General features: G+C 41.8%; 1 protein-coding gene across 4 annotated transcripts; it reads right to left on the reverse strand.

The window, feature by feature from the left end:
* Positions 1–41: 41 nt before the first annotated feature.
* Kdm2 (Lysine demethylase 2) lies at positions 42–13408 on the reverse strand. Of its 4 annotated transcripts, none has more exons than XM_022809830.2 (15): positions 13255–13408; positions 11124–11341; positions 10567–10801; positions 10127–10390; positions 9426–9667; positions 8815–9067; positions 8287–8498; positions 6803–6926; positions 6374–6643; positions 5822–6034; positions 5081–5289; positions 4301–4448; positions 3900–4049; positions 3265–3573; positions 42–3018 (listed from the first exon to the last, which is right to left on the reverse strand). In XM_022809830.2, exons 1-15 carry the CDS (start codon positions 13360–13362, stop codon positions 2932–2934), a joined length of 3042 nt encoding a protein of 1013 aa, XP_022665565.2. In that variant the 5' UTR covers positions 13363–13408; the 3' UTR covers positions 42–2931. The 4 variants fall into 4 exon arrangements, with proteins under 4 accessions (XP_022665565.2, XP_022665563.1, XP_022665564.1 ...); XM_022809828.2 differs by lacking the exon at positions 13255–13408 and adding an exon at positions 12872–13104; XM_022809829.2 differs by lacking the exon at positions 13255–13408 and adding an exon at positions 12681–12857.
* Positions 13409–14795: the final 1387 nt, after the last annotated feature.

Raw genomic sequence — 14795 nt, forward strand, 5'->3', positions numbered from 1 at the left:
ACGTTGTCGTGGTAATAATGATTTAAAAAAGATACAACAGAAAATATTGCAACAGAACGATAGGGTATTCTTTATGATATAGAACATAGGATATTTCTGGCCGTGGCACGAGCCAGAAAAAGAAAGCTTTCCTATTGCTAAATAGTTTCAATATGTTCGTTGTTAACAATCGGCGATATAATAATACTACAGCGATAAACACAGCTTTTTGTGAGCAGTGACCTCTTTTAGCCTTTCTATGATATCAAAAGGGCTGTATAATCTGGACGAAAAAGTTCGATTTCAGCACCATATTGATTTCAGCGCTGACTATCTGTCAAGCCTCGGGTGCAACTGACGAATGCTTTGGCAGAAACGTGGTACGTCGATTCATTAAAGAATATTAAAAAACTAAAATGCTACGTTAACCCATATGGCTATATGTTTTCGCCCTTCTTTATTATGAGGAACTTTAATGAACTTAACAACTCACTCCGATTTATGTGACAGCAAAAGGAACAGAACAACGATATGCCACCATGGCAAAATATGTAAGTAAAAAAATGGAAGAAAGGGAGTGACTTAAAAATACGGTATTGAATATCCGTTAACCGTTTTTTTTACCTACATATTGTAGGTTCAAAGTTAAATCCTTTACAGACATTGCGAAATTTTTTTGTTGCGTAGTTAAAATCCACAGAATGCCCCATTGTTGAGATTCATTCCCAAAAATAATGGTTGTTTATTCGACAGTGGATTTATCCAACCATCGGGTAGAGAACCGAAGCAACGGTAATGGGTCTACCCTGTCTTCCTTCAAGAGCGGTGACTCAGTCGGCTTAGATTGGATGCCAGGCTCAAGAAAACCGCTGGTTCGAATCCGCCGGCGTGAATATGTACACGGTTTGTGTCAATAAAGCAAGGCTATTTTCTTTACTGATTGAACTCCTGCTATTGCTGCATTTTGCTGTATACCACCATGTGTAATCACAATATTAACGAAAAGAAATGAAATATGACAGACGAACTATAATATGTTCTTTACAGTAAGAAGACCAAATCTATAAACAAATTGATTGATTGGCTGACACAAACTTCTTCTTGATCAAATCGATACTCGCTCTTCTAGCGTATACATATTATATGTAAATCTTATGGGCATCGTTAGGGTTCAAGGTGTTGTCGTGTCTTCGGCGCGTGATCCGAGTAGGCAGTTCGTTTTGAACTCGTCAGAAGTTCATTTAGGCGAACACTGGCTGTCTCTAGGGTTACGATGTTGGCTTTTTGGTTCGGGCATAGTGCACATCCATTCATATGTACTTGTGTTCTTAAGGCGGAGTCTTTTACAAACCTAATTCATACTTAATTATGACTCTCTAAATATGACAGCAACCTAAAGTTCACAGCAGCCGCTAGCTCTTGGGGCATACGATATCGGCTCTGATCAGAATCAGCATTTACTCACAGCACTGTCAGGTAAAAACTACTCATCAGTAAAAAGAGGATGCACAATCGCTTATTCTGTCGGTTGATCCGTTAGAAATGGCGCTGTTACACTGTAATGTCTTCTGACACCACATAGATAATAACATATATATGTGTGACTGGCGTGTTTATCGTTGTTGACCGGCTGGCCGTTCATCGGTAACCACGTTATGATCACGCACGCAGTATGCGTTTGTTTCTCTGTTCGTGGGCTATCATCCAGGTGTATCTCGCTCTATTCGCTAATGTTGGCAGCAACCTGATGCAAGACACTTGCATAAATATAACTTCGTATTAATGAACTGACCTTATAACCTATTGCTATCTATTGTATGTATTTTGTATTGTACATAACACGACGTACAAATGCTGTCGAACAAATTATGTGCATCTGTAGTTCACAGTCGGCACATGCGCCACCGACTGGACACTCACCAATCGATTGTATCAATGCTGAGTGTTTGACTTTGTTTCTGTTTCGAAGCAAAGAAGTAAAGTGCCTTGATTCGAATAGCTGCCAGCATCAAATATGATCGTTTCAAAGGTTCATTATAATTCCTCCATAGTCATTGGTTGCTTGCTATAGCCTATTCATTGGGAAGGAATTGATGTATCGTTGCTGTACAGATCCTTGAGATCACAAAGAAGTCATAAGGTTTGGTCGCAAACGAGATCGTTTTCTCAGTTATGCATATCTGTGTATCTCGATGTTTCTATATCATGCCGCAGTTTCGTTAATGGCAGGGCTGGTACGGCGTATTGTCACTTGATATTATTGGTGCGATTATATCTTAGTTTCACGAGCATTGTGCATTGAGGTCACCCAGTAGAGGTCTTACGGATCCATCTATCAGGATAATGATCGCAGTACTAATGAGCTAGATATGAGGTGGACGTTGTTATTCTCGCAGACCGAAACTTATTGCGTCTATTCTGAAACGACATGTCCGTCTCTTTTTTGTCTCGTGAAAAAGGTCACGAAGGGGACCATTACATTCAGGGGGTTACCTTGAAGGTCCAACGTTGACAACTTTCTCGGCAATGGATGTTCTCGGGTGTTGTCATCACACTGATAATGTACATTGTTGTGCATATTGTTCTCATGCGATTTCGCTCACTTTCTCTCTCTCTCTCTCTCTCTCTCTCTCTCTATTTTCTATATATATATATATATATATCTCGAAGTCCTGTCAAGATGGCAATGCTAACATGAGAAAAAACGGGAAATGAAGCTTATTCGTGTACAGGCAAAAAATGAATTAGGAATTTAAACGATTCTGCATTAACGTTGACGGCCTAATTTGCTGGTGCATAGCGATACTTGAATGAATAATAACAATAACAGATGCACGAAGACTGAACACGAAATAGTAAAATTATAGAAAGCTTAGGTTAAGTGCGTATCGACAACGATATGAGCCGTGAATAAAGACACTGAAAAGGATGAACACCTATACATGCTGTAGTCTATTTAGCGGTGACGAGCTTTCCTTCACGAATTGAATTGAGACTTGGCATGCAGACCAGGAGACGTTTGATACCATCCTCAGTGACCTGCAACAACATTGGTTAGCACAACAGTTGTTTAATAGCAATGAATAAACGGCAATTTAAGATCTAAGTAATGCACTAAATTAGTTGAACGATATTGTTTATGCTATTAGCTGCATATACATGTTGGGTAACTGGAGGTAGTGACGTAACTGTCAATGTTACGTGAAATTTACTATTTCAAGGGTAGTGCTATCAGAGTTATAAAACCGAGAAACAGAGAAAGTCGTAAAAACAAGCCTCATGCACCTTGGAGCATCCTCGGGCGTCAATACATTCGAGCTTCGTACACATCTTAAGAGCTTCTAGTCCAGCGTCGGTCACTTGGGGACAGTGCGACACGACGAGCCGCATGAGCTTGCTGTGCAGCTTCGATGCAAGCATCATCAGCGACAAGTCGGTGACACGATTACAATTAGATAAATCCAGTTGTTGAAGATTGACAAGATATTGACACACACTGCGAACGCCCGAGTCTGTGATGGGGTTACCACAAAGTTTGAGCTCGGACAGAGCCCGTAGTCGAGGCCAACACCGGTCTCGCTTGTCAATTCCTCTCTAAAATTCAAAGCGTTAAGTCAGATTTGTAAAAAATTATGTATATATTTACATATAAACTTTGCCCATTTTGAATATGTCTACGGTGAGTAGGGTAAGTATAGAAATGACAAAAATTAGGTCTATAATTAAAACAGATGTTGCTTCAATAGTAAGCCCTTTGAAAATAAAAGCTTTTTTTCTTTGTTTTTTGAATTATGTATTGTACTTAAGCCTTTCTGCACTGTAAGCCCACTTTGCCCCATTCTGTGTACTTTTTGTGTATATACATATATGTCCATATATATATATATATATATATGGTCGATAATGCGGGCTTCTCTTACTTTATTGTTGGAGTCGGCCAACGCAGATGCATGTTTGTCTCCACCAGGCGGCTCAGGGAGGAGCAATTCCTTCAAGCGTTCGTCATCCAATCCATCCACCCAGGACAGATCGAGAAACCTCAATTGAGGACCCTGCTCAGCATTTAATGCCTGGGCAACACGTTATAACTGATGTTACATTGTTTAATAGCGTTTCCTCAAACAGTGATGTTTATTATCTATATTAAATATCTATATATTAACTATTTATACTTGGTATAATTAAAAAACGATCACCGGCATTTTTTGCAAATGCATTTATAACCGCCTAAGAATTTTGTTGATAGAAATAACAACCAGCCAGTACAGCTGCCTTTTTGGGAAGAACAAAATAATACTCATTTTTGATGAAACCTACAAACCTTTAGAGAAGCTATAGCCAGACCACGCACGTAAAGCCCCTTTGTGGCAGGTATGCGTGGTAAAAGCCAATCCATTTGGTCGCGGCTTAGAGAAGTCCACGAGACGTTTAGCAGCGCTGGCTGGCGGCGTACAATAGCTACAAGGGATCTGCAATGACAGGTCATTGATTGAAAAGTACAACAAGACACGGATTTTTCAACGAAAAGGTGTGAAACATGGTTAAAGCGTCAAGCCTTTCTTAAAATCAATACAGTCAGTTGCGGTTCCGAATGACTCCATACTAAGAAAACGTAATCTCCTAATTAATTCTTGTTATTATGCAGTAAGATCGTGTCTGTCTATTAAATTTAAGCCTACTAAGGACCCACTGAATCTGGGTTTCAAATAGGAAGTAGCCATACGGTTGTTCTTGTACTGTAAGGGGCCACCTGTCAGAAGCAATGCATTACTTCGGACGTTCGAACAGGATGTCGAACTAGGAAGATGTATTTAATTGAAGAACGGCAATCAGCAAACAGATTAAAGGCACCTAACTTAAACAGAAACTAGCGCTTCAATATACCAGTATATTATGCGTCATAAAAACTGATTACCAGATAATGGAGTTACTAGGGCAGGTCTTGCTACAAGTTTTGCTCCGAATCGTCCTATATCAGGCATGACGTTAACTTTTATTCAAGCTATTGATGCTGATGGCGAGCTTTGATAATATATTACTAGCTAAGATGCCGTTGCTTGGTTATTATTTCCATTTTAGTATAACAACTGCGTTTACGTACTTGCTTGTAAGACGGTTCTTGGCGAGGTCCATATGTTTCCATAGCGACGGATGGAGAGATAACTCGTTCCACCGCTTACAGACCTGAGCACAAACGTGAAGATCACGGACGCTGAGCAATTGCATAATTGGTAGGATTACCTGAGGATTGTACACGAGACCTTCGCGGGTAACGGTACCTGGAGCGCTTGCAGTAGATAGAGGAGTCTCCTAAAAATAGTGGCAATAGATAATAAAATTACTTAATCTTGTGTTTCAAGAAGGTACCTTAAAATACAATTATCGCTGAATTTTGTTTTTTTTAATGGACACAAAAACGGGTACGCATACAGAACAAGTTGTACAAAAATAGGCTGTGAATGTAGATCGAGTTCTATTTCTACAAAATGTATCCGCCATTTTACGAGTCCACCCCTACCAAATGGCTTAGTAGAGGGTCGCTATTAAAGATCAATCGCAAAATACTTCGAAGATAACTAGCGTCTACTTCGGGCTTTAAATCGAAGCTGTGATCAAGTTGAACAAAAGTCACATTGAGTATATAACCGTGATTGTCAGAAATGACATTGGTAGCACATGTAAAAAAAATCGTTGAAATATCGTCTGCTCTTAGTTAGATAAAGCCTTGGCAACAAGGCAAAAAAAAAGAAGGCCTTAAAGGAAGTCCGAATCTAGGTGAACGATCTTGCGTAACCTGTGTCCACGTTGAGTCAGGAATATCTAGCAACGTTGAAAATCATACCAGATAAGAAACGGGTCGAACGACACATTTGGGCGTGATCGGATGAATTTTGTTGCTGAGGTTTTCAAGCACACTCTGTCGCTGACCGCTAGCCGGTTGGGTAGCGGGGCCATCTTCAAGTTTCAGCTTCTTCTCTGGCGGCGATTCGTCGTAGCGAACAAATGGTGTCACGCGGGGGTTTCCTTTTCCGCCACCCCCTTTCGTGTGGCGTGTCTGTGAGTTTTTTGTAAATAAAGAGATAAGAAGGTTGCGACTTACTGACTAAATGGTATGTTGTTGCAAACAGAAAGCGTACAGCTTTTGTGAATTTCGAACACCATAAATATTATTTCTACATACCATATTCATTACAATAACTATTGCCGACATGAATCATTTCCGAAGGAGAAATTACAGGATCAGTTTCAGTAAAATTCCAAATCGACATTATCTAGAGTTTGAGACCTTAATTTTCACGGGTGCAATTTTGGAATTGACTCTAACGGGAGGGCCACAATAAGGGCACAAAAAAAAAGTAGATTCCGTTGTCATCTAAACGCATCGTTGGTTAACCTTAGCTTGTTCGGGTTTTCCTTCGCGGCAGCATTTCGGGCAGTCCCAACTATTCGGTAGATCCTCGTTGAGCAGTCCGTCACTAAGAGTGAACTCCGGGTGTGCATTAATAAGACAGTCTGGATGTACGATCTCCCAACACTGGACGCATTCCATCAGCTGGCCGGGCGGAACTTCGCCGTCATCTGGTGGAGGAACCCCGGGGGGAGCTAACTGGTTTGGCCGCTCCGTTTTGCAAAGAGTGCACTGCGCCGTATGTGGCAGCACCGGCTGCCATTATGTTAACAGAATAAGATTAAAGCAAAAAAAAATGGCACATTTAGCCGATACCAACATAACTTACTAGCTAATCTAATGAGTATTGACGAATAGAATGAATAATAACATATACCTTATCTTCTGATTATCTAAGAACTCGTAATCGCTTACCGCCATACATTGGCGAGCCAGACACGACTGCTTCATGCGACCGGGCCCGCCAAATTTTCGCATATCCTTGCAGAAGTGGCAGTCCCCACAATCGGTGCGAAGGCACGCGTCGCACTTGCGGCATCTGACACAGTATACACATAGAATAATAACAACAATGAACAACAACAAAAAAACATAGGGTGTGTAAATAGCCATAACGGACGTGTGGCTAAATAGTATAATGATAAGTATCGTTCGCCCAATAACTGACAAATACAAATCACAGGACCGATTACTATTGTGCCACGCATCATTCTAATGTACATGTTTTGGACTACGAAATAATGTTTAATAAATCAACCGGACCTACTGCGATTGTTTGATGTGTATTTACGGGCGTACACGGGCCAGGTGTATTTTCCCTAAAATTAGTTTTTATACTGAAAAAAATATACATTTTTGAAACGTGAGGTAACTGCATTTCGCTGAATATATATCAGTCCGATGCCTACTAATACCAGCTGTCATATATTAAAGATTTGCAACACAGATATGAAATATACACATTGAAAGTAACACAGCCATATCTTATAGCGTTCGTTTAAATCCAAACGCGTTTTAGTTGTCTAATAAGATGCCTAGCGTAGACGACTACTATTGTGTTTTCCGATACAGATGCCTTAGTTTGATCTTATAGCCAAAATACGTTCCGCTTCTCACTCGTGCATCTACAGTGGGAATAATAATTTTTTTTATAACGTTTTTTTTGGTACATTACATATTAATTGGTACACATCTGAGGCAAATGACTAACCAGAACTATTCATTTTTTCCTATTGAGCTTTATTCAGAATATATTATATATATATTACATTGCTTTATTTATGTTGGCACAGCTATGGTAACGTACGAGAAATGTTTCCCCGAGCAGGAAGACTTAACTCGCCCATTTATAGTCATGACACATGATGTGTATGTACAAGAACGTATTCCAACGATACGCTGATCGAGTGTTCCCGGTTGGGCGTTTCCGGAACACTAATATTAGTTAAAAGCTACATTAGAAACAGGTTATTGATTATTGTTAAGGTTCAATGCTGGACTAACTTCCACTCTCCTGCACTGGCTTTTACCAGTTCGAACGTGTTTCTGGTATGAAAACCTACAAACCTATTTTGTGTCTTGTAAACTGTAAAGTCCTCTCTATTTATATATTGTTGTAGTACTTGAGACCCTTTCGCTTGCTGTAACTTGCGTCGGTCGTCCTGCTAGTCGTGTACTAGTTAAACGGCTCGCAATTAACACACACGTGACATCGTCACTAAAAAGTACTAATCCTTCGAGTATTTCTACATCATCTTTTGACCCTACTTATCGTGTCTTGTAATTGTTGCTTCACGTGCCTTATTGGTTTAGGCAAATGTAAGAAGAAAAAAAAGAGGAACACTTAAGCTAAAACAGCGTTATGAAAATCTATAACTGTAGATTGAGCGGTCAGTCACCTGGTTCTCCTTCGACGCGCCTTATCCTGGTCCTTATCAGCCTGTCTTTGCTGGCCTTTAGGAGTTCGCGGGGCAGCCTGTGGCCTTTTCGGGCCTCCACTCGTTTGCAGGATAAGTGGACGCCTTTTAACAGCCCCTTCTGGCCACGTCAGGACGGGTTGACCCGTGATCGCTAAGCGGGCGTCATCGGACAAATGGAGAGCGATCACATGCTATGGTTGAAATAAAGAAGCAAAGTAGAAAAAATAAAGGAAGTACATTGGTATTACAACTGTTTTTCCTCTCTATAAATGCCCTTGTACAAGATGCAGGCACATATCATCTCTTACTTTTATACACTATAAATACAATGCATCAATCCTTTGAAGTTCGAGTTCCTTTTTCAGTAAGCTTGCCATCCCTTTCACTAGTAGCAATTGTTCGCACAGATACATCTACAAAACCTGATGATGACGATAATAGGTGGTGAACATCAAATAAGATTTTAGGAGTGTGACACGGCCAATGAAGGTTAATTATGGTACCTACGCTAGCATCCTGCAGTAGTGCGTTCGGATCGCGCAGCAGATCAGGGCAACCTCGTTTTGCCAGTGGCAATCGTTGAACATGGTCAACGATTAGTGACAGGCCGACCAGTTCGCGGCGGGTGAGTCGGACCGACTCCATCTCTGGGCGTGGTTTGGGCGCTAGGAGGCAATTAATTGAAACGGGTTTGCCTTCCTCATCACAGGATAAATGATTTCGTCCTGTCAGGCACATGACGTATCGTTGGAGGACGTACCTGAGAGTAGAAAGTAGCTACATAAGGCTAGAAATAATGGCTTCTTGTGGTTGGCCTTAAGGACAGCCAAATTAAACTACATCCACCAAACCAGGCGTACAATTTTGGTAAACGCAAGTTCCATCCAAATTTCCTAAGCCTATTATCTTAATATTATTATAGTAATTCATCGCGTTTCACTGCGAAATTTATGATTATCTCTACCAGACTGCTGTGTAATGACTAACAGGAACGTGTCCGAAAACCCGCTTACTACAAAAATGTGTTTGTTCATATATTAACAGACGATTTTGTTAATTTATGATAACATCAAATTGTCTAATAATTTTTTTCCCGCTGGTTAAAGCTAACACCTTACCAGAGCATTTCAGTGTAAAAGGGGTAGCGGAATTTGTGGGGAACCCGGGTTGTGTCTTCGATCTGAGAGATGCGCAGTTGCTTCTCAATACCGAACGAGTGCAAAAAATTCCCGCCGAACACGAGGGTATCGACAGGCGTGTACACGGCGTGTATCCAACCGGTTGGTATAAAGAAGGTTTCACCAGCATTCAGCTCAATCCGGGCACATTTTTCCACTGACTGGCCAAAAAAGATGTCGCCCTGGTGAAAACAGTAGGAGAAGAGTTGCAGTGAAAAAACAAAGGAGACAGATATAGCAGGAGATGTAAGTTATTTGAAAAATCACTCGTTTCCGACAGGTTTTCTTCGATTGAATGATAGGATCAAGGTCTTACAAATAGGCAGAGTCAAATTCTCGAAGATAAACGCAATTGAGTTTTCGAAAATGATTAGAATCGGGACCTCGAAAATATATAAACTGAAAGTCTGCGAAATAAAATGAAGTATCTTTTTAATCTTACATAAGGCCAATGCCATAAGTTAGTGGTGTTTATTATGAGAACGCTTATAAACGTTGAGCTACGCGTACTTACAAAAAAGAAAAAAGCTTGTCAAACCCGTTTTTAAGTTACTAAAAGTCAGTTACTCCTGCTTGTCCTATCCTAGCTGTACATTACCTTTGCAATGTTCTTTTCACAGGTTTTTTAAATGGAAATTTACCTGTTTACCAGAGAGGACCCAACTCTCGTAAAGTTTGAGGTTCGTTTCCGTAGGCGGTATTAGCCAGAATATTTTCTTGCCCCAAAGTATGTGATACCACACGGATGTTCCACCAAAATCGATGTGAAAATCTGTATAGCAACCCGCCACGGACATGAGGCAATATTTCTGCACTTTGGGATATTTCATATCGTCCAGCGAATTCGTGGCTTCGGTTTGTGATTCCTTTAAGTGTCTTGGCCATGCTACATCAATCCAGTCCACCTGTACGCAAAAATGGAATGGATGCGTTACAAAGGCGTAAAATTATATATACATGGCATCAATGACACATGTGCACTCCCCACTACGTTTACAAGGAGATCATATTTAAGCAAGGAACTAAACAGTTTATAATTTTCTAAATAAAAATTATTATATATATATATATATAAATTTACCTGTCTAACTACCGTCGGGGATTCAACATAGTTCTCGAGCTTCGTATGTGAGAACTCAAGCGATATGACGTTTAGCAGACGATCCCGTTTCGGTGCCGGCGTGTTCATGTATTTGCACCATTCCTTCATTGTCATCTCGATATTCTTTTGCGTGATGACGTCCATTACGTCAAGGCGGCGACGAGAACCCACGCACATACGGACATCGTTCACGTTGAACTTCTCTGATGGAAGTCTAAATTAGTAAAAAAAAAAAAAAAAAACATAGAAAAAAGGGGAAAAAGGAGAGCATGAGCCTTAAATCTATTTCTCTTGAATATGTGCTTTTTTGCTGTTTGATCACATTTATCATGTAGTATTTGCTGTAGACGGGCGCTAGACCAACAACTCCTGCTTTTTTTCGGATAGAGATTTAGCCATGCAAGCCATTTCGCCAACTATATCAGTAGTACAAAAAACTTCCCCTAGATCTCTTGAACGGGTGTTCTCCTTCCTTTGGATGGAAATAGATGGTCCCGTAATAAGCATACGTTACAATACCGAATATATATACGTACCGCATTCCGAGGTTGGTTTTGTCTTTGAAGAGTAAGGGCTCCTCGAACCCGTGCTCCTGGAAGTAGGCAAGCGAAAAATCCGCTCCTGATGCCATCTCCTTGACAAAATAAGCACCGAATTCAGGCGCAGTGAGCTTATCTTCGATAGTGAATGTGCGACCGCCATCGAGAAACTCATCGCCGAGGTCATCCGTATAATGTTTGCGCTCTTTAACACGCTGGAGGTATGGTTTCAAGTCGATAGGCACAATGCACCAACAGAAAAGAAAAACGGACGGAAAATAATTAAATAATTATCCGCTGACTAGGTTTCACAGACTAGCAACATTTTGAGATGTAAACATTTAATTAGTGAGCGGTAAGTTATCGTACGAAGACATGATAAACCTACTTATAAGCTCGGTTATTAGGTTTAATTTCAGTTTGTATCGTGCGTTACACTGTTATCTATTCGTATCATTACGTGCCACTCGATACAACTAATAAGCGTACTATGTGCAGCGTTGTTTGCATACTAAAAATACGTTCCATTTTACTCAAACGATAAGCATTATGTAACTTCACGACAACATTTCAACTTCGTTATTCATGGCTTCCTGTTGTATGCGAAGTACTTCGTTTCGCATGCACTATTTAGAGGGTCGAGCTGTTTCTATGAGACCTACATTTTTTCTGTTGTGCATCATGGCGGATATCAGAAAGGTACGAATGGTAGAGCAAAGTGGCGCGTCTTATAGATATATTCAAATAAATTTTTATTGCAATTATTAGAGAAAATGTATGTTTATCGCGAAAGGCAGAACCTTTTTTTTTTTGCTGATCTTTATAGGGAGGCAGATTCCTGTAAAATGGTCTTATTTTATAATAGTTTGTGCAAAATTTGCTGTAATGAAAAACAGCAGTTGCAATTATTTCACGCACTCTCTGGGCGGTAATGAATAATAAAATTTGAAATAGACGTGCCGTGCAGTCAAACGAAAGCATTGGCGGCCGTCCTCCCAGCAGAGATTTACCAAATTGAAATCAATCAAAGCTAGTCTTAGCGAATGTAGCTTTGAAAAAAACGCGCTTCAACAAATATCGTCACCATTACTATTTCATTATTAACTGGAGCCTTATAAAACGCGTGATCTACAATGGGTCCACGACTAATACGCCCAAGGCCGGCATGAGAATTATTTTCCTTCAATCAAGGTCCTTCACTACCTTGTATTCTTTATAAACGCAACGCTTTCCACGAAGCTCATCACAATATTTGCCCCCCATATTCACAAACTGCAAGTTCTGGCCGGCCGGTAAAAATGTGCGAATCAAGTTTCCACCACTTTAACTTCAACATTATAGGAGCACATCAATGACAGTTGGGGGCGTTAGATAAGCGCGATCACTATTCTGTCACAGAGCCCAGCTGAGAGCGGCTAGCTTGGGACGCGGACGCGAGTTGACAGACTCACAGGTCTCTGGTAATCTTAGCCAGCCATGGAGCAGTAGGAACGCTAGCGGTTCAGAGGGTAAGCCAATTGTTAGAACATTGCTGGTGATATAGGACAAACAAACCATTCGCAGAACGTGCGTGCTCTCCCTACGTTGGCTTTATCTGTTTTGGTCTGATGCAAAAACAGCAAAGGGGCCGCATTTCCTTGGCCATAGAACCAGTAAGGAACTAAGAAAACTAAGCTATGCCGTGCACGGTAGATTATCGACAACGAATCAGGGTTCTGTTTGTTTAACAACTTCGCAACACTAACATAAAACACTCCAGAATAGCAGAATGCAGTGGATCGACAATACAACATCATCAATAATCTTCCTTCGTATCTCGACAGATAGCACCGCTCAATACAGTATATTGTGTGCACACATAGTGGTCAACACACACACTCATACACACACACGCATACACACACACACACATACACGCACACACACGCGAACACACACTCACACACAGACCCACACACACCCACAGACACACTCCAGGCGGCAGACTGGTAGGCACCCAGCTGCAATCGCTCGAGCGAACTCTATGCGTTGATTGTAGGGCTTGAAACCACCGATCAACCCAAGTCGAGTCGGGTACCGTTAGAAAGCTTACGTCAAGTGGCGTCTAGCCGTCAAGTCTATCACCCACCTTCGAGAACGTCGTTCCCGGCGCGCCCGGAGTTTCGCTCCGACCCAGCTCTTCCTCGGTCGACGCCATCACTGTTGTTGTTGTTGGGCGCCCGCGAGCGGCGAGCATAGCCGGTAGGAGAGAGTCACGGAGAGGACTGTTGCCGTCGCGGCCGTCGGCAGATGTAGCCAGCATTAAGCGACAGTCAACATGGAGAAGCGAATAGCGGCAGAAGCGGCTGCGGTGTAGGCCAACAAAGGCAAACGAGCAGATCAGTCGTCATATTATTTGTCGATACAGGTTAGAGAGCGGAGGAGGCGCTGGTGACAAGCGCCCAGTGGAAGGCTGCGTCGGCGGAGGGCGCAGACAACTCCAACTTGCTAGACACGACTAGCCCACCCAGACGGCCCAGCAAATAAGCCGGTGAGCTATGAGTGAGCGACGAATAAATAGGAAAACGTGGGCGCTGAAAGTGTCGCCGGCCAGGGGCTGTTCATAAGCTTCCATCAGCCGTTTTTGTGGTCATTGTAATGGTTACTGCTACTTCTACATTTATTGGAGTCGTAGCTGTTACGGCGGCCAAGATCGCTGTCGGCTTAGCGAGAATTATGACGAACGGCGAAAACGACAACGAAGATCAAATCAACGCGCTCATCGCATCCTAATATGATCAGCGTCCGTTGCGCTGTGCAAAACTCAGCCTATAGCTTGAGAGACGACGGGAGGATTCTGGTGAGGGAACGGGACTGCACAGAGATAGCACGCAAAATATACAGACAGACAGACACAAATACGGACTAGACAGGTGCGTACCGGAATGCAAAAGCAGTTTCACATGTACAGGGGAACAGGTACCTTGAGAAGCCGGCTTCAGCCACGGTGCTTGCCATCGGGGGCTCTATTGACAGCGAGCTGACCATCAACACTGCAAAAGTAGCGGCAGTGGCGGTAGCGGCGGCGGCGGCGGCGGCAGCAGCAGCAGCAGCAGCGGATTTAAAAACGGCGCCAGGCATTCATTGCAGGTGGTAAATAGACGGGCCAGGCTGATGTGAAGGAGAAACGTTAAGTGGGGCTGCGATAGAGAGCACAGTACTCCGCAAGTCTAAGTTGCCAAATTGTGGGTTTTTTCAAAGCTGCCCAATCGCACAACGGGTGAAGTTCAGTTTCAACTGTTACTTGAGTAAATGTTCTGCGTATGGCTAAGTATATGGTACCGTCCAATTAGGTGGTTCTTTCAAAACGAGTAAGCATGGATTTACAAGTATAAGAGTAATGATTATAACAGATATTCACAAGTATTCAAACGAGGTTTTTAACATAAAGGTGATCGTGCTACCAGAGTTGGACCTTTTTTGATACCAATGTTTCTCATAACCACCAGAGACCGTCCCTGTAAATTTAACTTGTATACCATTGGATTATTGGATATATATATATATATATGGATTAACATGTTACATATAAACCAGCCGCTGGTCACGTGTAAAAATTTTGTAAACATTTCTCAAGGAAGACGTTATGTCTTGGTTTAGTTCGTGTCGAACATTTAAATAGTCACTAAA

This window comes from Varroa destructor, unplaced genomic scaffold (genome assembly GCF_002443255.2).
Source record: "Varroa destructor unplaced genomic scaffold, Vdes_3.0 BEIS01000006.1, whole genome shotgun sequence".
NCBI classification, from domain to species: Eukaryota; Metazoa; Arthropoda; class Arachnida; order Mesostigmata; family Varroidae; genus Varroa; species Varroa destructor.